We start from the raw sequence: 25,853 nt of genomic DNA, 5'->3' as shown, positions 1-25,853 counted from the left end.
GTGGCTACATAAATATCAAACAAGATAGGTTTCAAAATAAAGATTATTAGTAGAAACAGACATTTCATAACGTAAAAGGGTTATTTCATCAGAAAGACATAACAATCATAAATTTGCACACACACACAAGTCTCATATATTTAATACATAGAATGAAAAGAGCAAAATTAAAGGGAAATAGGCAAGTTTAACCATGGAGATTTTAACATCTTTAGTTTAGTAACTGCCAGAATATTAAAAAATCAAAACAATTTAGACAACTTGAGCAACACTGTTACTAACTTCTCTAATTGACATTTAGAGAACACTACACCCAACAGCAGAAAATTCACTGTCTCAAGTGCCACAGGGAACATTTACTAACTAGACCACATTTAGAACACTGAAACAAGTCTAGTAAACTTCCCAGTAAAATAGAGTATGTTCTCTGACCAAAAGAGTAAAGAAAAACAGAAAATAATAGAAAACAACAGAAAAACAATAATAATACACATAGAAAAACCACCAACCATTTGGTACTTTTAAAACATATTTCTAATGAACACTTAGGTTAAAATTTGTCTAAATCACACACACACAAAAATTAAAATATTTGGAATGGAATTACAATGAAAACACTGCACATAAAAATTTGTACAATACAGGGGTACTTGGGTGGCTCAGTCAGTTAAGCATCAGACTCCAGCTGAGGTCATGATGAGTTCAAGCCCCACACTGGACTGTGCTGTCAACATGGAGCCTGCTCCGGATCCTCTATCACGCTCTCTCTCTGCCTCCCCCCACCCCCAACTCACGCACTCGCTCTGTCACTCTCGCTCTCTCTCTCTCTCAAAAATAGACATTTTTTTAAAAATGAAAAAAAAAATTATAGGACGCAAACTAAAGCAGTCCTTATAAGGGAAAGTATAGATTAAATAACTACAATCAAAAATAAAATGGAAAATCAATACTTCCATCTTAAGGAGCAATTAAAAGAAAAACAAATTAAATACAAAGTAAATGAAATAAAGTAATAAAAATAAAAGCAGAAACCAATAAAACATAAAATGGACAACACAGGTTTTCTGGAAAAAATTAACAAAATTGGTAAAGCTCTAGGCAAGATACCACAAAACAATGAAACAAAACTTCCCAGAGCACCTGGGTGGCTCAGTTGGTTGGATATCCAACTCTTGATTTTGGCTTGGGTGATGATCCCAGGGTGCTGGGATCAAGCCCTGCCTGATCAGGCTCCAGCTGAGCATGAAGGCTGCTTAGGACTCTCTCTCTCTCTCTCTCTCTCTCTCTCTCTCCCCCCCCTTCCCCTCTGTCCCTCCACACCATCTCTCTCTGTCTCTCTGTCTCACTCTCTCATAAAATAAAAAATTAAATTAAATTAAAAAATAAAATAAAATAAAATAAGCCACCATAACCCTGAAATCAAAATAAGACAAAGACACTGGGCGGGGGCAAAAATATAACACACACTTTCTGTCATGAACATAAATGATAAATTCATCTTTATCAAAAGTAAGATATTCTTCTCATCAAAAAACACTGTTAAGAAAATGAATAAGCAACCCACAAGTTAGGGAAAATATTTACAACTAATATATCTGATGAAAGATTTGTATCTAAAATACTTAATTCCTATAATCCAATAACAATAAAACCAACAACATAATTTTTTAATTGTGGAAAAGATTTGAATAGGCAGTTGACAACAGAAGAAATATAAATGGGCAAAAAGCACATGAAAAAGTATTAAACATCATTAGCCATAATTAGCTAAAATGAAAAAGACTAATCAAAGGTTGCTAAGGGGGTAGAGCAACTGGAACTCTCATCTCTCACTGGCAGGAGGATTAAACTACTCTGAAAAACTATTAATTTCCTAAAAAGCTACATATACAGAAGTATATACATACACACAAACCATCAATCCTACTCCAAGGTATTTAACCAAGAGAAATGAAAATATGTGTCCACAAAAAACCCTGTTTACAACCGTTCATTTACAAGTGTATTCACAAAAGCTAAGAACTTTTCTATGATCCACATTCCAATGTCCTTCAGCATGCATTTTAAGAATAAATTCATACTAATGTCAATTTAGACTTCCCTTTAAATATTGGAACCAGTGTGCCTTGGTGGCTCAGTCAGTTAAGCATCCAACTCTTGATTTCAGCCCAGGTCATGATCTCACAGCTCGTGAGTTTCAGACCCACATCGGGCTCTGTACTAACATAGCTTGGAATTCTCTCTCCCTCTCTCTCTGCCCCTACCTCGCTCATTTTCCCTCCCTCCCTCCCTCTCTCTCTCTCTCCACGTCCCTCCCTCTCTCTCTCCCTCAAAATAAATAAATAAACTTTAAAAAATTAAATATTAGAACCAATATAAAATGTCTTTCAGGGGTGCCTGAGTGGCTCAGTAGATTAAGCATCAGACTCTGAATCTCGGCTCAGGTCATGATCTCCCAGTCCATGAAATCAAGCTCCATGTCAGACTCCACACTGAGTGTGGAGCCTGCTTGGGACTCCCTCCCTCCTTCTCCTTCTGTCCCTCTCCCCCGCAGGTGTTCGCTCCCTAGCTCACTCTCTCAAACAAATGCCTTTCAGTATGCCACTATCAACTATCATCCTAGAGCAAAATCTTACATCTGTGAAAAACACACAGGCCTATCTACAAAACTTGTTGTTTCTAATTCTATGCAATCCATTTTCTACCAATTCCACCTAAATTCTTTCAAAATGACTTCCTTTCCTATTCTCTCTACACTGAAATCTAAGCATTCCTGAACAATGCACCAGCCTTGACAGGATAAAGCCACACAGATACCTTCACATTCTGGTTTTATTCATCCCCTGCTCTACAACCAATTAAGCTGTTATACTTTTTTAACTGAAATGTAAACCTCATATGAGTGCCTGGGTGGCTCAACCTGCTAAGCATCCGACTCTTCATTTTGGCTCAGGTCGTGATCTCACAGTTTGTGGGATCGAGACTCACCTCAGGCTTTGTGCTGACAGCATGGAGCCTACTTGGGATTCTCTCTATGCCTGCCTGCTGCCTGCCCCCCGACCCCGTCCTCCCTCCCTCTCTCTCCCCTTTCCTCCCTTCCTCCCTCCCTCGCGAAATAAACATTTAAAAATTTTAACAAAATATACATCTCAAAAATATATTCATGTAAAAAAAGAAAACTTGAATTCAATCCCACAAATGTGTCAGAGTTGTTGCCTTTTCAGAGGCTTTAAAGCAAAGATTCTCAAGAGCCGCACTACAAGGATATACTGAACCAGATAATACTCTGTTACAGAATATGCTGGATATTTAGCATCAGGGCTGGCCTCTATCCAGTAGGTGTTAGCAGTGACAATCACAGTTGTGACCATCACAATGTCTCAGGATGCAATTTCTCACAGTAGAGAAACAGACTTAAAGGATTTTCTCAGTATGTCTTTTCAAGACTTCCTAGGATTCTTTTCGCCTTGGGCAACCCTTCCTCTCAGTTTCCCAACTGTTACCAAACCTTCAAGATCCAATTCAACCATCAATTTTTCTAGTAAGCTTTCCCGGCCAGCCCCACTCCTACTGCTTCACAGCTCCCAGAGCACCTCAGCCCTCTGAACTGTTAGTTGTAAATGCTCCTCGGTCTGTGAGTTCCCTTCAGGTCAGGCCTTTTAGTTTCTCACTTATTCTTGCATCCTCAGTACCAACCAGTCTATGATTGCTTAGATGCCTGAGTGACATGCTCTATGAAATTCTTACAAATATCACTACAGTTAATGTGCTACAGAAATATGATTATTCAGCTCTACTGCATGGGCTTCTGGAAGCAACACATTCTTAACTCACTCTTTTCAAGTGACAAACAATACAGTACCATGCGCATAGCTGCTAAATAAACTCTTTGGTGTAGCGGCACTCTGAAACACATGTTGCTCCAGATACTTAGGTGGCTGCCTCCACCCAACTGTCATCATGAACATATATAAATGAGTGACTTCTAAAAGTAAGAAGTATCCTGCCATCCTGAGAGAGTGATACACTGGGAACCAGGCAAAATCAAACCAAACAGAATATCTGAAATGTCAGATTAATGAGAGCAAGATGGGAAGCATTTTCTTAAAGCAGTGCCTGAATGGGATGTGTGGGAGAACCTCACACAATGGTGATTATTTATCAAGCAAACGTGTGGGGGTCACAGCACAGTATGGCATGTTGCTAGCGTGTGAAGGAAGCTAAAAGCACATTATATAACAAAACTGTTGAGGCAGGAGGAAGGGAATGGTGTTTCATCCTTTAAAGAAAGCTGCGTCTTCTGACAGACTCCAGCTTTCCGTAGAGAAAACAATTGCACAAAATCCTCTTCTCCCACCTAAAATGAGTGACGTGATCATTTCCCAACCCGTGGTATTTGACATGTGGCTGCCATGAAGTAATGAACGTTTATATCACTTTAAAAGCCTTACTTTATTTATGGTCTTTATATGCCGCTGTGTTCCTTTTTATAAGCTTTACTGAAATATAATTCACACTGTAAAATTCACCTAGGGTATATACTTCAACAGCTTTTCATATATTCAAAGGCTTGTATGACCCTCACCAAAATCAATTTCAGAGTATTTTCATCACCTCTCCCCAAATATTCCAAACCCATTAGCAGTTAGTGTCCATTTCCCTTGAAACCCCCAGCCCTAGGCAGCCTCTAATCTGCTTCATGCCTATAAAGATTTGCCTGTCCTGGATGTTTTATATAAATATAATCCTATGATATACAGTCTCTTGTGACTCACTTATTTCACTAAGCATGCGGTTTGCAGGGTTCATCCACGTTATAGCACATGGTAGTTCTTCATTCCTTTTTATTGCCAAATCATATTTTGTTGTACAAATAGAGCACATTTTATCTACCCATTGATTAGTTGATAGACATTTGAGTTGTATCTACATTTTGGCTATTATGAATAATGCTGCTATGGGCATTCGCGTGCAAGATTTTTATGTAGACATACATTTCCATTTCTCTTGCATACATAACTAGAAGCAGAATTTCTGAGTCACATGATAACTTAACGCTTAACTTTTTGAAGAAGTGCCAAACTGCTTCCCAAATCTACAATCTCTTTTAGATTTCTACCATCCGTGTATGACAGATCCAACGTCTCCACATCCTCACCACTAGTTATTATCTGATGTTTTAATTATAGCCAACCTAGTGGGTGCAAAGTGGTACCTCATTGTGGGTTTTATTTCCTGAATGGTTAATGCTGTTAAGCATCTTTTCATGTGCTTATCAGCCACTTGTGTATTTTCTTTGAAAAAAAAAAAAAGTCAAATTTAAATCTTTTGCCCATTTTTAATTGGGTTACTTGTCCTTTAATTATTGACTTGTTAAGAGTTATTTATATTTTCTGGATACAAGTCCTTCATCAGATATACCATTTGAACTATTTTCTCCTATTCTGTGGGCTGTCTTTTCACTTTTTGGATGGTATTCTCAGCACATGTGTTCCTAAATATTCTTAGCTGAAATAGTCAAAGTAAACTGGTGAACTGAAAGGAGGAAAATGAAGCACATATCCATTTTACATTGATAACCAAAGCAGTAATGGCCAGTTGGACCCCCATCTCCAACCATTCTCTCCTTCGTTTCAGTGATAGATTCCCCAAGTATTACAATAGCACATGGATGCCTGGTAACAAAAGACACAATCTCCCTGTTTCAGCATTTCCCAGCCTCCCTTGCAACCAGGTATAACCATACAACTCCATTCAGGTTAATGTTACGTGATCGAAAGAGCCATGTTCAACCTCTGGAAAGTGCTCCTACAAAAGACAGTGCCATATAAGTGGGACCAGGCATCATGTACCTCAGGTGACTGGGGAAAAAAGTCATGCACAAGAAGGAGTAAGATCTGACATCAGGAGACATCATGCCCATCCTGATCTCAACTCCTCTAGGCTTTCTCAAATAAAAGAAAAAAATAAACTTCTGCATTATTTAAGCCATCCTGAGTTTTTTCTGTTATGTGCAATCAAACCTGATCTACACTCATGCAACAATTACATGAAAGCTCTTGATTTATATCTGCATAAATCAAATGCAAGCCCAGGCTCCATTCTGCAGTTTATGAAGTATTACCTGTTGTCACAATGTTACCTGACCACTTTTCCAATCCAAGAAATAAAAAACAGCAAAAACCAATACCAGGAAAGGAGATAAAATATGTTTATATTAAACATATGCAATCAACTATGAAATTACTATATGTAGGTACCCAATAGGAATTGTTTACAAACTCCATCAGAAACCCATTTATGATACCCACCTGCTCCAAAACAGGTTAGAGCTCACAACACTGCAGTGTGGTACAGAAGAAAAGAACTGTTGACTGACAGTTGCTTGATTGAATCTAATCCCAGTTCTGTCACTTCTAAGCAACAATTCAATCTCATTTAATTCAGTACAAATTTGGTGAATGCCCACCACATATAAAGCATTACATTTGGTATCGCAGTACCAAGTAATCCTAAAGCAGGTTTCTACCCTCGTGGAATTCATAATCTAATAGACAAGGAACAAATTACTTATAATTCCCAGGAGTCTAGCTGGCCAGGAATCAGAGAAATAGACGAGAAGAGACTACCTCATGCAAACTCTTCACTAAATAAGCCTTTTCAAAACCGCAGAATTAGGGTAGAGATCTCAAAGTACACTCACACTCCAGGTTTTGCTCCAAAAGTGGGAGACTATCAGTAACACATTGACAGAGGGGCCTGGCAGGAACCTAAGGCCCCAATGATACTATCCATTGGTAACATCAAACCTGTTTCCCTTTTTAGAAATGAGGAAATAAGCATAGACAACAGGAGTCTATAATTTAACTCAAAAGAACCATAATCCTAAAAACTCAAGGAGACTGGTACAAAAAGAAAGTTATTTTCCAAGTTAACCAAAGAGCTATAGAAAAAGTTCTTTGAACCCCAATATCAGGAGGTCTGGGAAGCGAGAACCTGCAAAGGAGCCTAAACAATGAAAAGCCAATGAGGGGAGAGAAAACAAACAGTAAGGCGTGCTGTTTACATTACAGTAACTATGTATTAATTTTGAAAAAATATTTCTAGGATATTAGCATTTATGTAAGATTCAGTATACCTATATAAAATGCCAGATCCCATAAAGAGATCTTTTTTGTTCCAAAAATTCTTGAAAAATTAAAAAAAAAAAATCTCTCCCACCTCTGCACTGTTCAAAATGCTTATTAGAGATCCCAGAAATAATACTGAGTTTTCAGCTAGATAAGAACCTCAAATTCAGGGAAAAGATCCCGATAGAATAAATTTGGGAGTTACTAACATAACGATGGCATTTAAAGCCATGAAACCAGACAAGATCATAAGGGTTAAAATGAGAAGAGCTCCTGGATGAACACAAGAGAACCCCAATATCCAGAGGTCCGATAAATGAGAACCTGCAAAGGAGCCTGAACAATGAAAAGCCATTGAAGGGGGAGAAAACAAACAGGCAGGTGTGACGTTTTGGAACAACTAAAGCAAGTATGTCACGAGGAGAGTCTGACTGGCCACGTCAGGTGCTGCTGCCAGCAAAGAACAGGAAGGACAGGAGAGGTGACCGTTGGATGCAGCACACGGAGAGGATGATGGCTTGACAAACACAAGCGCAGTGGTGAGGAGGGGCAGAGGCCCCTCGAAAGAGAACAGGAAGAAGGAAATTTGAGACCTTAAAATAACAGCTTTTGAGGAAGTTTTGTTGTTTATGAGAGGACAGAAACGGGCAGCAGACAAAAGGGAAGACCGGTCAAAACAAGAGTTTTTCATTGGTGATGGCAGGGGCGTTTTTTCAAGATGGCTGAAAAAGAGGATTTTGTTTGCTGATGAGAATAATCCAGTAGAAAGGGCAACCATCGTGTTAACAAGAAAGAAGACTGCTTGACTGATATTGGGGAACAGCAGAGACAGGATGAGAGAGAGACACAATGAGAAACAAGTGAACAGAGACGCTGGCCTCAGGAACCCAGCTCACAGAATGACGGACTAAGGGCAGGGTATCCACACACTATGATGGAGCGGGTATAAAGTCAGTGGATGATCTCTTCTAATTGCTTCTACATTCACAACTAAATAGGACACAAAACTATCAGCAAAGAGACAGTGTTCGAGGCTTAGAGAGAGGAAAATATGAAATATTCATAACCAGGAGAATGAAGGAAGGAAGAAAACATTAACACAATTAGTGGTTAGAATTAACAGCCCACGTGCGGCTAATGGTCATGAATTTGCAGTGATCCCAGTGAACCTGGTTTAATCTCTCTCTCTAGGAAGAGAGAAGGCAGAGGTGAATCTTACTTAAGTTACTTACTTACAGCAAGTCTATAAAGAAAGAGAGGAGCAATACTCTATTTAAAAGATGACTGTAATGATTGACTGTGAAATTAAACTAGGTGAAGAAGGAAGTGAGGGTGTATGGAAACTAACAATAGAGAGAATCTAAGGATAACTTACCAGAAAAGAAAGTACTAGAAGATAGTGTCAGAAAGAGAAAGGCTTGCAGTTGAGATCCTAGAGGAGTTGCCAGTCCTTGTAATGACAAGATCTAAACAATGACTGTGACAATGAATGGCTGAGGTAGGGTAAAGGACAAAATGGCTGAAGGAGAGGGGTTCAAGGAGTCAAGAGGCAAAGGCACTAAAGGATCATCTTAAGCAATATCAAAATCACCAAAAATTATGAAAGGAGAACTGGAGATGTGTAAGGAGCTGAAGATTCTAAAAGCATTTCACAACATAGAAAAAAAGAAAAATACAGTCTATAGAGTAATATACTTTGAGGATAAAACCATGTGAATGGACAGAGAAAGAAAAGACAACCACAGGAAATAACATTTAAAAAGCAATAGCTGAGGGGCACCTAAGTGGCTCAACTGGTTGAGCATCTGACTTCGAGTCAGGTCACGATCTTGAAGTCTGCAAGTTCGAGCCCCACATCAGGCTCTCTACCCCCTGTTCCCCTCTCTCTGCCACTCCCTGCCTGCACCTTCTCAAAAATAAACAGTTAAAAAAAAAAAAAAAAAAAAAAAAACAACCCAGGGACGCCACGGTGGCTCAGTTTGTTAAGCATCTGACTTTGGCTCCGGTCATGATCTCACAGTTTGTGGGTTTGAGACCCGCATCAGGCTCTGTGCTGACTGCCAGCTCAGAGTCCGGAGCCTGTCTTCAGATTCTGTGTCTCCCTCTCTCTCTGACCCACCCCAGTTCATGCTGTCTCTATCTCTCTCTCAAAAATAAATAAAACATTTAAAAAATCAATCGTGATTTTATTTATTTGAGTCCTTTCCTTATTCTTTTTGAGTCATCTGTCAAGGGAGTTATCAATTTTGTTAATTCTTTCAAAGAACCACTTCCTGGTTCCATTTACCTGTTCTACTGTTTTGTTTTTGTTTTGTTGTGTTTTGTTTTATTTTGTTTTTTTAGATATCATTGATCTCTGTTCCAATCTTTATGATTTCCTGTCTTCTGCTTTGGGAGCTTTATTTGTTGTTCTTCTTCCAGCTCTTTTAGGTGTGAGGTTAGGTTGTGTATTTGAGACCTTTCTTCCTTCTCTAGAAAGGCCTAGATTGCTTCCTCTTATGACCGCCATTGCCGTATCCCAGAGGTTTGGAGCTGTGTGTTTTCATTTTCATTGGCTTCTATATACTTTTTAATTTCCTCTTTACTTTCTTGGTTAATCCATTCAATCTTTAGTAAGATGTTCTTTAATCTCGAAGTATTCGTGGTCTTTCCAAATTTTTTCTTGTGGTTGATTTCAAGTTTCATAGTGTTGTGGTCTGAAAATATACAAGGTATGATCTCGATCTTTTTGTATTTGTTGAGGGCTCATTTGTGACTCAGTATGTCATCTACTCTGGAGAAAGTTTCACGTGCACTTGAGAAGAATGTGTATTCTGCTGCTGTAAGAGGAAATGTTCTGAATATATCTGTTAAGTCCATCAGGTCCAGTGTGTCATTCAAAGCCATTGTTTCCTTGTTGATTTTCCATTTAGATGATCTGCCGATTGCTGTAAATGGGGTGTTGAAGTCCCCAACTATTATGGTATTACCATGTATTAGTTTATTTATGTTTGTGATTGACTTATATATTTGTGTGTTTCCACTATGGGGGACGTAAATGTTTACAACTATTAGATCTTCTTGGTGGATAGACCCCTGAATTACAATATAATGCCTTTCTTCATTTCTTGTTACAGTCTTTATTTTAAAATCTAGTTTGTTGGATATAAGCATGGCTACTTTGGCTTTCTTTTGATGACCATTAGCGTGATAGATGGTTCTCCATCCTCTTACTTTCAATCTGCAAGTGTCTTTAGGTCTAAAATGAGTCTCTTGTAAGCAGCATATAGATGGATTTTGTTTTCTTATCCATTCTGATACCCTATGTCTTTTGATTAAAGTGTTTGGTCCAATGACATTTAAAGTAAGTACTGAAAGACATGAATTTAGTGTCATTGTGTTGCCTGTTGACTTGGTGTTTCTGGTGGTGTTCTCTGCTCCTTTCTAGTCTTTGTTGCTTTTGTTCTTTTTATTTTGTTTTGTCTTTTCTCCACTCAAAGGGTCCCCCTTAAAATTTCTTGTAGGGCTGGTTTAGTGGTCACAAACTCCTTTAGTTTTTGTCTGGGAAATTCTCTCTCTCCTTCTATTCTAAATGACAACTTTGCTGGATAAAGCATTCCTGGCTGCATATTTTTTCCATTCAGCACATTGTCTAGATCCTGCCACTCCTTTCTGGCCTGCCAAGTTTCTGTGGATAGGTCTGCTGCAAACCTGATCCGTCTTCCCTTATAGGTTAAGGCCTTTTTTCCCCTTGGTGCTTTCATGATTCTTTCCTTGCCTATTTTGTGAATTTGACTATGATATGCCTTGTTGATGTCTGGTTTTTGCTGAATCTAATGAGAGCTCTCTGTGTTTCTTGTATTTTGAGGTCTGTGTCCTTCCCCAGATTAGGAAAGTTTTCCACTATAATTTGCTCACATAAACCTTCTGCCCCTTTTTCTCTCCCTCCATTTTCTGGGACTCCTATGATTCAGATGTTACTTCTTTTTAATAAGTCACTGAGTTCTCCGAGTCTTGTATCATGATCTTTTGCATTTGTTTCCCTCTTTTTTGCTGCTTCATTATTCTCCATAATTTTATCTCCTAAATCGCTGATTCACTGATTTGCTTCACCCATTCTTGCTGTCATAGCATCCGTTCAAGATTGCATCTCAGTTATAGCACTTTTCATTTTGTCCTGACAAGATTTTCTTTCTTTTATCTCCACAGAAAGGGATTCTATGCTTTTCTTCAACCCCAGCTAGTATTATTATTATTGTGGTTCTAAATTCTAGTTCAAATATCTTGCTTATATCCGTGTTGATTACTACCCTGGCTGTCATTTCTTTCTGTTCTTTCTTTTCAGGTAAATTCCTTCATTTTGTCATTTTGGAGGAAGAAAAAAATTAATAAAATTAAAAATTAAAAAATTAAAATGAAAGACAAAACAAAAAATCAAGTAAAGGAAGACAGATCCTACATGTGTTTTGGTCTACTTGCTGAAGGATACTTGATAGAATAGAGAAAAAAGGGAAAGAAAAGGGAAAAAAAGGTAAGAAAAAATTTAAAAATTAAAATACAATAAAGTTGAATAAAATGAAATAAAACAAAATAGAATAAAAGTAATGAAAATAAAAATTTCTGTATCCAAAAATGAGGAAGAAAGAAAAAAAAGGAAAAACAATTTAAGCAAAAACAGATGCAAAGAAAACAAGCAAATAAATGAACCAACAAACAGAATGAAACCTAAATGAAGTTACATCCAGTTTCCCCCAGGCCTTAAACTATGAAGTCCTCTATAATCTGTACATGAAGCAGGTGGACTGACTTGTGCTCATCTTCTAGGGAATGTGCTTGGAAGGCACAGTTGGGCAGGACTTGGTGTAATGGATCCATTCTCCAGTAGGTAGCACTGCTCAGCTTACTGGAGTGGATCAGTGTGGTGCACGTGTACAGGAGAGATGGAAATGGTTTCACCAGCTCCCCAGTCTCTTGCACAGGAACTTTGCACTCTCACTCATGATCAAGCACCTCTCCTTTGTCTCAGGCTTCCATCTCACTTCCCCCCCTCTACCCTGTCCACGTCCAAGCCATCCACCTGCCAAGCGGCACCTCCCTCCAGAGTTCTATCTCAGATGGGATTGTGTCTCAAAACCACATGATTCAGAAACCCCTGTGGCTTGGACCCCTGCCCACTCTCTGGGGGAGGGTCTCACTGAGCAATGGCTCAGTGCTGGCTTGCCCCAGAAAATATTTGTGCAACTGCACAGTGGCAGAGGTTCAGAGATTATGGCAAATCATAACACACAGCCAATGTCAAGTTTCACCACATTCTGGTGTCTTTGGCCCAATACTAGCACACGTGGCTGCTCTCTGGGATCCACTGGGCCTTTGCCTGTGGGGAGGCTGTCTGGCCTCTACCAAACGGACTCCAAGCAGGAAAACTGCTTCTCTCCTTGTGACACACAGACCCTGCAGACCACACTGCTTGCTCCTGGAGATTCGCCTTGCTTTCTCACCAGAGCACCGCCGGGCACCAAGCTCTGGAACTTCAGACTCTGCACTCCACTGTTTATAGAATCCTGGTGGTACTGAAACCCTTTGCTTTCTTTCTGTCAACGGTTTTGGGGAACATATTTCTTGTTCAGTCCCCTATGAGTGTTTTCACTCCTTCTCTCCAGCAACTGTGAGGGGACGGTTTTCTTGCACAATCCACACACCACTCTCTACCCCTTTCTCATTTCTCTCCTCTCTCTGCAAAAACAGTGACCTACTTTCTGCAGCTTTTCTCTCCCCCAGTTCAACTCTCCACACCATGTACCTCCCGAGCTCTGTGGCTCAAGTTATGTAGACTGCTGCGTTAATCCTCAGATCAATGTCCTAGGTGCCAATGGCCTTCTTATTGAATGACCCACCGCAATCTAACTCAACATGACCACAGATGAATTCATCGTCCTCCATCCCTAGACCGCTTTGGTTTTCCATCTTAGTAAATGGCACCACTTAGTTGCTTAAGCCAGAAACCTTCCCTTCCTTCACTTCCCTTACTTCACTTCCTACTCCAACATCCAACAAAGCACAGAACTGAGAGAACTGTCAGGCACTTAGGACTCAGTAAATGCCCACCATGGTCATATACACACTTATGTTCAAGTTGCCCTAGACAACCTGAATCTCTTCTTAAGGTATCTGAACCAGTCCTTGCTGGCTTGAAATTTAACATCTTCCACAATAACATCCTCTTTCATTTTTTTCCCCACTCTTGGCAAAATGCTTATTAAAGTGCCTGCCTTTTTCATGGTAGTACCATATTTATCATGGCACTTAATGGCACACTTTTATGCACCTGCTCTTCAATTCATTTATTGTAAAGTAAAGCATAGCTCTTCCCTCTCTGCACCAACCCCATAGACTTGGTCACATCATCTAAGGGAAAGGGAAGCATTAATTACTTTTGCATCTGACCTGAAATGAACTTTTGCTACAGAAATCTCATATTGTAAACTTATATTATACAACCACGAAACAGCTTTCTCTAAAGACCAGTGTTGCCAAAACCAGGACTGTCAAGGAACGACCATACTGTCAGACATTATGAAAGATATATTCTGTAAGTACCAGGATTTTCCTTAGCGCAACAGAACACAGAAATAAATGCCAGACAAGTAGTAATATTATTGGACAATTTTTTTTTCTTTCTCCTCTCCAGCAAAGATTCTTTTATAATAACTGAAAGTCATCCAAGGAAAAAAATTACTAGTCTTTGAATAAACAGTTTGCCTACGACCCTCCATCACCTACAAAATATACACAACTGAAAATTCCCACACACAAAAATGAATATTCTTCTGTAGTTTTTTTTTTAAATGTTTTATTTATTTCTAGGAGAGAGAGAGACAGCGCGAGCAGGGGAGGGTCAGAGAGAGAGGGAGTCACAGGCTGAAACAGGCTCCAGACTCTTGAGCTGGCAGTCAGCATACAGCCCGACGCGGGGCTCAAACCCACGAACCGTGAGATCATGACCTAAGCGAAAGTCGGACGCTCAACCGACTAAGCCACCCAGGCGCCCCAATACTGTTCTGTATTAACAGCCCACTATCTCTTGTCAACTTTGTCACCTACTTTCTCACTTTCATTCATTATTCTTTCGGTGCCACAAATCAGGCTTGCTTGGGTCAACAATTAGATGCTCCAAGGTAATTTTTAAATTATTGGTTAGAAGAGCTCCAACTTCAGCCAAGATCAAGCTATCATTCCTCAGCTAAACACAGAGACAAAAACTAAACAAGCCAAAATGAACACAAAGCCTGGAAATGTAACAAGATAACATTCTTTCAGGCCAAGGAAATCTCAGTTTCAATTAACCTCCATTTTTTAAATCATTTTTAATAGGATTCTTTCATTAAGTGCCATAATTCTAATAACTTACCGGTCAGCAGCTTCTACATCAAAACAAAACCTTCTGTCAATGGAGTCAGTATGCCTCTTGGTACATTCTTTCAAAAAGAACACCTCTCCATCCCCCTGAAAATAATCATTTTAAACATTCTCAGAAACTACAATATAAACATAGACACATTGAAGAATCCTATATTGAGGTGGGAAGGAGCATAAAATTCAAGATTTTAAGTCCCTTTATCTTGTTCTCTTCCAAATGAGTTTAAACACTATGTATAATCTTATTAATTTTTATCATCCTCTTTTCCTTAAGGTTTTCTAGATCTTTCTTTGATTACAGTAACACTAAACCAGACCTCATGAGCACTAATTTTAAAAGGTAGATTAATATAAGGCTTCCAAATGCTAGAATATTTGTTATTCTCTTATAGTGCTCTTTTTAAAAGAATCATTTGTTTTTAATTCACATTACGTTACACCATATGAAATAGTCAATATGTGACCATTTTTGACCTACAAAATCTTCAATTCCATATGAATCTTCCTAAAAAGTGTATGTCAAAACGCCCTAGGTCAGCTATTGTGATCATCAAAAGCTAGACCACTCAATCAATGTAGGTTTTTGTTTCCTTAGTGAATCACCCTGAATTTATCTTTACTTAATTTGTTTTAATATGGTACTATTTTACCTCACTAAACCACCCAAGGGAGACAGAAGCAATACAGGAACATGGGTACTGAGTAAAAATTGTAAGAACTCTGAGTACATACTTCTAGAATATTCTGACATTTTCTAAATATGAGAGCCTCCAAGTAATATTCAACAAATATTAAAATATACCAATATTCTAAATATTACAGTCATTATATGCTAAAATGTATATTTTATTATTTGGTGGTCTAACAGAAGGACCTCTCTAAGCAGACATGTCTTACCATTTGAGTTAGTACTGACTCATGACAACACTCAAACCTCATGCTCAATCTTAACCCCATCAGCCTTTTTAGAATGATATCCTTGGGGCACATGGGTGGCTCAGTAGGTTAAGTGTCCCAGTTCAGTTCGGGTCATGATCTCGTGGTTTGTGGGTTTGAGTCCCATATAGGGCTCTGTGCTAACAGCTGACAGCCTGGAGCCTACTTCAGATTCTGTGTCTCCCTCTCTCTCTCTGTCCCTCCCCCACACACGTGCGCATGCTCCTCTCTCTCAAAAATAAACAAACATTACAGAGAGAGAGAGAGAGAGAGAGAGAAAATGGTATCCTCACAGAGCACCTGGGTAGCTTAGTCAGTTAAACATCTAACTCTTGATTTTGGCTAAGATCATCATCTCATAGTTGGTGAGTTTGAATTCCATGTCAGGCTCAGCTCTGACAACACAGAGCCTGCTTGGAATTCTCTGTCTCCCTTTCTTTCTGCCCCTCCCCTATTTGTGAGCATTACCTCCCTCCCTCCCGCTCTCTCTCAAAAATAAACATTTTTTTAAAAAACAAAAAAAAGCGATATCCTCACTTTCTCCTCTTCTCCATGGCCCTGATTTTCCATGTTTGTTACAAAACTATGTTTATACTATAAGCTGCTTTAAATATTTTTCAGGAAGATGCAAAGTATACATAAATAGAAATGAACTTGGGTTAATTCTATATTCAGCAAAGCAAAATCATGCCCATCCACCCAGCAAGCAATGAGTTCACCTTTCTTTTTTTTTTAATATGTTACCAATTATGTTCAATACTGGTGGAAGAGCTTTGTCTCCAGACTATAGATTATTGCTATGAGCTGCAGTTTCTATTTAAAACCCAACTAACGATCATCTTTTCTACACAGCAAACTCCTGAGGTCTTCTTGCTATCATGTGTTGTTTTGCTACTTATTTCTGTGGGAAATAAATGGGAACTGCCTACGTGAGAACTCTGTAAGCCTAAATGGAAAACAATATAATTAATTATAGATTACCTACTGTATAATGTTTTCAGGCTGTGAATACATGTGTGTACATCCAGTCTGTGTGAACACTGACCTGACAGAACACAGAGTAGTGAAAGCTTCTTCTAGGTGTTCATGCATCCTCTAATAACACTGGCATAAAAGGATTCTAGTCCTGACCATAAAAACCCATACATTTCAAATCAAAACCAAAAGGATTCTTATTTACTGGCCTATTGTATTTAGGAAAAAAAGAAAACAAAGATTTGAATCCTAAAAACAAAATACAATGTATTTCTCATTAATGAGTATATACACCATTAAAATGTGAGCCTCAAAATTACCTGTCACACAGAATAGACAAACATATAATCAAATACTTACAAGTTTCCCCCCAGATCTGTGTTCAAATGGGATGATGTTGAACTTCTTGGCTGCTTTCCGATACATGCAGTAGTGTTTGACCCAACTGGAACCAAATGGAGCAGGCCCTTCAATGAGAAATAGATCTTTATCTTTTTCCTCATAAATAAGCAGATACACAGAGTGTCAAACACATTACTGAAGAGGAAAAAACCCAATAAGCAGTAACTAATAGAGCTCAAGGAGACAAACCGGCAACAATGTAGGTTCCAATTAAAAAAAAAAGTAGAGAAAATAAGAAGGCTCAGAAAGATCATGAGAGAACATTCAATACTTTTCAGCAATAGAGCAATGAGTCAAAGACATAGTTTTCAGTCTACAGGACCGTTATCTCACACCTAAGAATGTCTTAATTGTGAACTATATGTTTTGTTTATTTCTAGGTATTAAGAGCTCACAAGGATTTCAAGGATTCCATTCAATGTATGTGATGGTTTTGGATTCGGTTCTGGCCTCTCAAAATGATAGAATCACAGAATCACAAAGCTGAGAAAAAGAATCTTGTGTAGCATCTCAAGAGTTCTGAGTCCACTCTAGCACCTGGTAGGCAGCTGCCCTTACTAATGATGGTAAAGGTAAGCTTTAAAATGAAAAATGAAGAACGGAGAGGTGGGCTATCTACATCTGACCAGAACATTCTCAGAACCACTCTTTACCTCATGTAGAGTCAATACTATCACCATCAGAGCTCTTAGAAGACAGTGGTCTATGTCAGGAGTACCTCACAATCTTGAGTTTCACATGGAGTAAAACTCCAATTGTAACACAAGTTAGCCACCTAGAGGTTGACAATTCTCTTTTACCAAGTAAAGATATTAAAAAAAAAAAAAAAACAAGTAACACAGTATCTGGATGGCTCAGTTAAACATCTGAATCTTGATTTTGGCTCAGGCCATGATCTCATTGAGCCCCACAGCAGGCTCAGCACGGAGCCTGCTTGCGATTCTCTCTGTTGCTCCCCTGCTCTCATGCTCACTCATGTGCATGCGATCATTCTCTCTCTCAAAATCAACTTTAAAAAAGCAAGTAACTTGCTTTGTCACAATCATTACATCTGCAAACAAGCCTTCTATACCTAAAAATCAAGAAGGACAAGCTTAGGAGAGAGAAAAGGACTCATTCAAAAGGAATCCACCAAATTTTAGGAAAAAGTGACTACATTATCTTAGGGACAGTGGAGGCTTAAAAGGGCCACAGTAATCCTACCTCAGACCATCGTGAGTGCAAAGACCAGAATTCAGGAGCCACTGATGTGTGTGTGTTAGGAATGGCTAGCACTGGTATCCTATTCTATGGTTCAAAACATATTATGCAGATATTTCACTTAATACTGAGAAAACTGCTAGGAATTTACCCAAGGGATATAGGAGTGCTGACGCATAGGGGCACATACACCCCAATGTTTATAGCAGCACTTTCAACAATAGCCAAATCATGGAAAGGGCCTAAATGTCCATCAGCTGATGAATGGGTAAAGAAGATGTGGTTTACATATACAATGGAATACTACTTGACAATGAGAAAGGATGAAATCTGGTCTTTCACAATAATGTGCATGGAAGTGAAACAAGTCAGTCAGAGAAAGACAAATACCATATGTTCTCATAATGTGTAGAACACGAGAAACTTAATAGAAGACCATGAAGGAGAGGAAGGGGGAAAAAAGTTACAGACAGGGAGGGAGGCAAACCATAAAAGACTCTTATATACTGAGAACAAATTGAGGGTTGGTGGGGGAGAGAAGAAAGTGGGTGATGGGCATGGAGGAGGCACTTGTTGGGATGAGCACTGGGTGTTGTATGGGAACCAATTTGACAATAAATTATTTAAGAAAAGAAAAAATACTAAGAAAAAACTTTGAAGGAGGATGGTATGTTATGGTCCTTTTAATTAAAAAAAATTTAAGCTTAGACCAAATGCCCAAGAAGTAACAAAGCCTAACCTCAAATCAGAGTCTCTGGCCCCAGATACCAAGGTCTCCCCACTAATTAAGCCACTATCCTCTCCTGACTCCCATCTGACCCAGCATATAGACTTTTCACAGCATCCATGGTCCAGGTAATACACTAGAGAGCAGGACACAGACTGACAATGCCAGCATTCAGGACCTGTATATCTAAGGAATGTTATTTACCTCTCTTTTTTTCAATGGTACTTTCATTCTCTCAATGGTAAATGGGGTAATAATAGCACCATACACTTCATAAGGCTTTTTAGTGGATTAAGTGAGACAAGTTGTATAAAAAGCTTAGCACAGTGCCTGGCACACAGTTAACAAGAGAAGAATTTTGCCACTATGGTTTTCGTTCTGTTTTGCAAACTATTTTCAGCCCAATTCATCTCAAAGCCAGTTAAGTTGAGCAACAGTTATGAATCTAAAAATTAAAGTTTCCTGTGATTTGCACTTGGGCATGTAACACAAAAATTCTATACTTCTGTCTCTACTCTACACGTTAATTTAGTCCTTTCAAGTTCATTGAAAAGGAATTCATTAAAAAGCTAAAGTGTCAGAAAAATAGAGTTCTGCTCTCCATGTAAATCCTCTTCATGAGACGTGAAGACTATGGCAGTCCAGATTACATAAGGACCACTGGACAAAGAACCAGCACTCTGCCGACTGCATATGCATCAGCTTCAACTTGCAGCACAGATATCCCTTAGCTAGCCCGCGAGGACACCCTCCTATGAAGTGGTCAGTTGGAAAGTCCCGTAAAATCAGTCACACTTAGTGAAAACTGTAAAGCACTCAGACGGCGGTGAAGTGTGGGAAGGGAGGAAGGTCGCAAATACAGAAACCTTTTCACATTCTCCTTCTTTCTACCAAATAGTACTCAGGTTCCACAGTTGAAGAAGTTTAAGATCTGAACGGTTAAAATAAGACCAAACTGTCAAAAGTTTTAAAGAATTTTTAGGTGCCTTAATTTTCGAAATAAGGACACTCTATGCACTGCATATTCACGGAGTGCAACAATACTAAAAATGCGGTGAGATAAGTTAGGATGCCACCTAGGAATATTTTGTATAGCCATCTGCAATCACCCTGATAATTTTAGCAAGAACAAATGATCTCAGATTGGTGTGGAAAGCAATGATGCGAAGGAATAGGAGGAATATGTCCCTCTTGACTTTAACATGGAGAAGGAGTTGTGGGAGGAGGAGGGTGTGCATATGTATATGAATGCGCGTATGCGTGTGTGTAGGTGAGAATGATGGGGGTGAAGGGAAAGGAGGAAAAAGATAATACCTCGCCTTGCTTTCAGCCTTATACCAAGCTCTGGCATCCTCACAAGCAAGTGTTAGCAAAGTACGGTACAGATTTTGGGGGTGCAGCTAGAAATCACGGTGCTCCTTGAGTTCCTCATTTCACGTTCCCCTTCCTAGAGCAGGAATGTGTTTTCTCCCAAAATATAAAATATACCTCCTAGGACAGGAGGGACAGAGGAAGTGGTAGGAATAATTATTCCAAAAATCAAGTAATTCCAGTAATAGTTTTAAAATAATTTTTCATCGGTCATTCACCACTGCTGGGGGTCCTCTTACTTTTTTCTTGTACATACAGGTAGCCTTCTGCCGTGAACTGACTTGCCCGTTTGTGGTCCTTGGGATTCTGTCTGATTTTGTTCATAAGCTCTTCTACTTCTGACCTTGTTCCTTCAAAACGATTCCGTGTCTGAAATAAAGAACACATATAAGTTTTAAGTTTTCATGTGAGTTTTTTGATGTACATCTTTAAGTCTCTGGATAACCATAATTAAATTTTCAGGACTGTTCTATAAACTTCTCAAAATATACCCTTCCTTTCCAGTGTGTCTCTTTGTTAAGATTATCGCTCAAAGAAAAATATTAGTGGTAGAATAGCTAATAGAAATCTTAGCCAAGAAGAGATTATTTACTTTTGAAGCTTCCTAACACCAAGAATAACTGGTGTTATTGAATGTAAGAATTTCTACCTCCATGTCTCACAATATTACTAAATTTTAGATTTTAAAAAATAGGTCATAAAACATCTGAGAAGTCTTTCCTTTGCACAATCAACCTGACTCTTTATTATTATACCAGCACTATTAAGTGCTCAGAATCTGAAAATACTTAATACTTCTCTGCAAACTAATAAATATGAAGTCATCTTTTCCAGGTCACAGCAATTGCACTTGAAATGGTATTTCTTCTCAGATAAAGGAAGGGGGGAGGAATCTCGCATACAAATAATGTCTTTGCTAGCTGAAGAAATAAATCACATTTCTGAAACCCAGGAGACTTGGCATGCCAATATCTGTCAAACGGCTATCCTGAAAACGTATATGCAGGGTGAAGTGACAAAATTACCAAGGCAAGCATGATGAGTCAGCACAGCCAAGCTTCTGGGCATTTATTTTATCCATACTCTAAAATAATTGTATTAACACCAAAAAACTGCTGATGTGAAACTGTGGAGCGCAGAGATAAAAAAATTTTATTGAAATTCCTCCCCTCTCCTCCCTACAAGAAAAGGGGTTACCGAGGGTCCTAGAATAGAAACATGGTAGAATGGTACACATTTTTTAGGAGAATAGGAGTCTGATAAATGTAGACTGCAAAGGGGAAAACTTATCTTCAAAAGCTTATTTTAAAAACAAGCTGAGAGTTAAAAAAAATAAAATAAAATTTATGCGCTAGAACAAAACGCAGGATTGCAGGAAGGGTAGAACTCATTTCTTAATGGCCAGTTCCCTCTTCCCTTCCTGTTTCTCAAGCCTCCAGGACTTCTTGTCCCCAATTTTAATACTGATTATAGCCTGATTTTATTTATTTGCCTCCTTTGTCACTTTGTTTAGTGACGACTCCCAACGATCTTCTTTCTCAATGTGCATCTGTGTGTAGAATATTTACACACATAAATACCTCTAAGACAGTGTGGTCCCAGGCCACTGCAATAATGGGAATATTGCAATAAAGCAAGTCACATGAATGTTTGGGCTTCTTAGTGTATATCAAAGTTCTGCTTACACTATCCTGTAGTCTATTAAGTGTGCAATAGAATTGTCTTAATAAAGTACATATTTTAAATAAAAACCACTTTATTGCTAAAAGAAAATGCTAACCATCTTCAGAGCTTTTAGTGAGTCATAATCATTTTGCTGGTGGTGGGTCCTGCTTTGATGTTGATGTCTGTTGACTGTTGAGGGTGGTGGCTGCTGAAGGTTGGGGCGACTGTGGCAATTTCTTGAAAGAAGGCAACAATGATATATGCCACATCATATGACTCTTCCTTTCATGAAAAATCTCCCTGCAGGATGCAGTGCTATTTGGTAGCATTTCACCCACAACAGAACTTCTCTCATAATTGGACTCAATCCTCTCAAACCTTGCTGCTGCTTTATCAGCTGAAGTTATGGAATATTCTAACCTCTTTGTTGTCATTTTAGCAAATCTTCATGGCAGCTTCACCAGGATAGATTCCATCTCAAGAATCTTTACTCATACATGAAAAGCAACTCCTCTGTTAAAGTTTTATCATGATATTGTAGCAATTCCACCCCACCTTCAGGCTCTATCTACTTATTCTAGTTCTCCAGCTATTTCTGCCACATTTGCAGTTACTTCCTCCACTGAAGTCTTGAACCCATCAAAGTCATCAGTAAGAGTTGAAAACAACTTCTTCCAAACTCCTGCTTATATTGGTATTTTAACCTCTTCCCATAGTTCACAAATGTTCTTAATGCCATCTAGGTCTCAACAGAGGGCTTAAAATATTCAGTAAATTATGCCATAAATAAATGTGCTGTCACCCTGGCTTTGTTATTCCATTTATAGAACACAGGTAAGAGTAGAATTAGTCTAATTTTTAAGGGCCCTAGGATTCTCAGAATGGTCAACGAGCACTGGCTTCAACTTAAAGTCACCAGCTGCATTAGCCTCTAAACAGGAGAGTCAGCCTGTCCTTTGAAGCCAGGCATTATCTACATAGAAAACCTGCTGTTTAGTTGAGGCCATCTTCATGAATTAATCCTAGCAGGACCTTCTGGATAACTTGCTGCAGCTTCTCCATCAGTACTTGCTGCTTCATCTGGCACTTTTCTGTTATAGAAACTTCTTCTTCCCATAAACTTCATGAACCAACGTTCTCTGCTAGCTTCCGACTTGTCTTCTGCAGTTTTTTCACTTCTCTCAGACCTCACAGAATTGAAGAGAGTTAGGGCCTGGCTCTGGCTTAGTCTTTGGCTTAAGGGAATGTTGTAGCCAATATGATCCTCTATCCAAACCACTGAAATTTTCTCTTTATCAGTATTAAGACTGTTTCCCTTTTTTCCCCAACACGTTTCACATCCAGCACAGAGCCCAAAGTGGGGCTCATATTCATGACCCTGAGATCAAGACCTGAGCTGAGATCCAGTCAGATGCTTAACCGACTGAGCCACCTAGGCAACCCAAGACTGTTTCACTTTCTTTTTATTCATGTGTTCACTGGAATAGCAGCTTTAATTTCCTTCAAGAACGTTTCCTTTGCACTCACAACATGGCTGTTTGGCACAAGAGGTGTAGCTTTCAGCCCATATGGGCTTTTGACATGTCTTCCTCACTAAGCTTAATCATTTCTAGCTTTTTATTTAATGTGTGATTCTTCCTTTCACTTGAACCCTTAGAAACTATTATAGGGTTATTTACTGGCCTAATCTCAATATTGTTGTGTCTCAGGGAATAGGGAGGCCTGCCTAGGGGGAGAAAGATGGGGGTGCAGACAGCTGGTCAGTGGGGCAGTCAGAACACACACAACATTCATTAAGTTCACTATCATATAGGAGCACAATCTGTGGCACCCCAAAACAACTGGATAATGACATCAAAGATCACTGATCACAGATCAGCACCACAAATGTAATAATAATGAAAAAGTTTGAAATATCGCAAGAATTACCAAAATCTGAGAGAGAGACACAAATTAAACTGTTATCGTAAAAATAGCACCAATAGACTTGTGTGACATAGGTTGCCACAAACCTTCAATTTGTAAAAAACACAGTATCTGTGAAGCTCAAAAAGGCAAAGCACAATAGACAAAGTATGAACACATATACAGACATGTGCATGCCATGTATGTACAGATGCCAGCAATCATGCACAGGAGCATGTGCGTGTGCACGCACGCGCGCGCACACACACACACACAAATTCCTATTTATCTAATGAGTTGTATCCAATACTCTCATTAATTACATTAATGCTCAAACTGTCCACGATTTAACCAGCAGAGGCCCCTTCTAGCTGACCTCCTGTACCTTTTGACATGCCTTCTTAATTGAGTGATTCCTTACTTTCTGGTTCAAAAAGGAGTCCTGGGTCCATCTTATACTTTTCTCTGTCCCAGTCCTAAAATCAGTCATTTCCCCCAAAGAATTCCTTATTCCTTTCACTGGAGTGTAGTATTTAGAAACCAAAATCTGAACACAGTACGCTCACTGCTGAGGGGGTATCACTGCTTCTGGGTCTTCTTGGCAGACAGAAAAACTATATGGATGTGTATATGTGTGTACACAAACATACGTATTTTTACATACATGTACGTGTCATTTCCATAGGTCTCTATATTGAAAACCCACATGTTCATACCAGTAAATCTAATTCTAATCCAATACTTCCCGTCTATTTCTAGCATATCCTTCCCAATTTTGTATATTTCTTTTTAGATAGAAATCTAGTTCCCATTACTCTCAATCTATTTACTTATTTGCTCAGTGTAACTAATCTCAACTACTCGAGCTGCCTCTCTACCCTCCCTGCTCCCACCATACCATCATCCCCACTTTCTCTGCTACAGGGCTCTCCATGCAGTACTCCCTGCCCTCATCATCCTACTTTCTCATATGCTTATGACTGTGCACTGGGAAGGGAAAGGAAGAATTTTACAATTTTAAGTAAATTATGAATGGTACTTAAAATTGTATTTTTTAAAATTTGAACATAAATAATAGAATGGCTAGAACCCAGAAATCTCCAATTTTAAATTCCAGTGTCTATTAAGATATCATCATATAATAACATTAGGCTGTAAATTCTACAGTAAGGGACCCTTATAGTGTTTACACTGTGGCTGGCACTACTGAAAGCACTTTTTGGTGTTTTATCTTTTTTTTAAGTTTATTTATTATTTGAAAGACAGAGAGGGAGGGAGGGGCAGAGAGAAAGGAAAAGAGAGAATCCCAAGCAGGCTCCACGCTGTCAGTGTGGAGTCTGATGCAGAACTCGATCTCACAACTGCAAGATCATGACCTGAGCGAATCTAAGAATCAGACCCTTAAACGACTGAGCCACCCAGGCGTACCACTTTTGGTGTTTTAATCCTCAAAACAGACTCTAAGTGGCAAACCATGAGAGACTCTTGAATGCTGACAAAAACTGAGGACTGATGGATGTGGGGGGGAGGGGGGGGATGGGCATGGAGGAGGGCACTTTGGGGATGAGCACTGAGTGTTATGTGGAAACTAATTTGACAATAAACTATTTGTAAAAAAAAATAATAATAAAATAAAAAAAAAAACAGACTAAGTTAGGCTAGTGCTATCCACTGTAATATACCATTGCTATATTATTTCCTTTCCTTGCATGCTTTTCTAAATAAATTTCTAAATAAATCAGTCTTAAATAAAGCCTTATAAATTAAATACTTTATTACATCACCTATTTGGGAGGACAATTTTGGGACTAAGCTGGAATTCAGACACATCTGAGTATGTCTGGAAAACTGGTGGATCAATCTTAGCACAGGTACAGTCCCATATTGAAGGGAAAAGGAAGAAGAGGGAGAGAGAGAGAGAGAGAAGGAGCTTTTCACAGTGTTATACCAAGAAATAAAGCTTTAAAGGCAAAGGCTGATTCCAAGTACAGATAACCATTTTAAGTTTGCCCATTCCCACCTCATGACCTCACTCAGAGAAAAAAAAAAGGTAAGGTATAACTCAAAATATGAAGGGGCACCTGTGGCTCAGTCAGTTGAGTGTCTGACTCATAGTTTCAGCTCAGGTCCTGATCCCAGGGTTGTTG

The 25,853-nt window shown here is 38.9% G+C and overlaps 1 protein-coding gene across 2 annotated transcripts in view; it reads right to left on the bottom strand.

Moving 5' to 3' along the window:
• The window catches only part of ARHGAP10 (Rho GTPase activating protein 10), a 313,043-nt gene that overhangs the window by 160,407 nt on the left and 126,783 nt on the right, over positions 1 to 25,853 (bottom strand). For both annotated transcript variants that reach the window (XM_077770703.1, XM_077770713.1), the window contains exons 8-10: positions 20,376 to 20,505; positions 16,797 to 16,903; positions 14,518 to 14,612 (exon numbers count right to left, since the gene is read on the bottom strand). In XM_077770703.1, coding sequence (XP_077626829.1) covers positions 14,518 to 14,612; positions 16,797 to 16,903; positions 20,376 to 20,505 — 332 coding nt within the window. The remainder of the gene's footprint in view (positions 1 to 14,517; positions 14,613 to 16,796; positions 16,904 to 20,375; positions 20,506 to 25,853) is intronic.

Source organism: Crocuta crocuta, unplaced genomic scaffold (assembly GCF_008692635.1).
Source record: "Crocuta crocuta isolate KB4526 unplaced genomic scaffold, BGI_CrCroc_1.0 scaffold345, whole genome shotgun sequence".
Taxonomy (NCBI): domain Eukaryota; kingdom Metazoa; phylum Chordata; class Mammalia; order Carnivora; family Hyaenidae; genus Crocuta; species Crocuta crocuta.
This window is presented reverse-complemented; position numbering and strand designations above follow the sequence as displayed.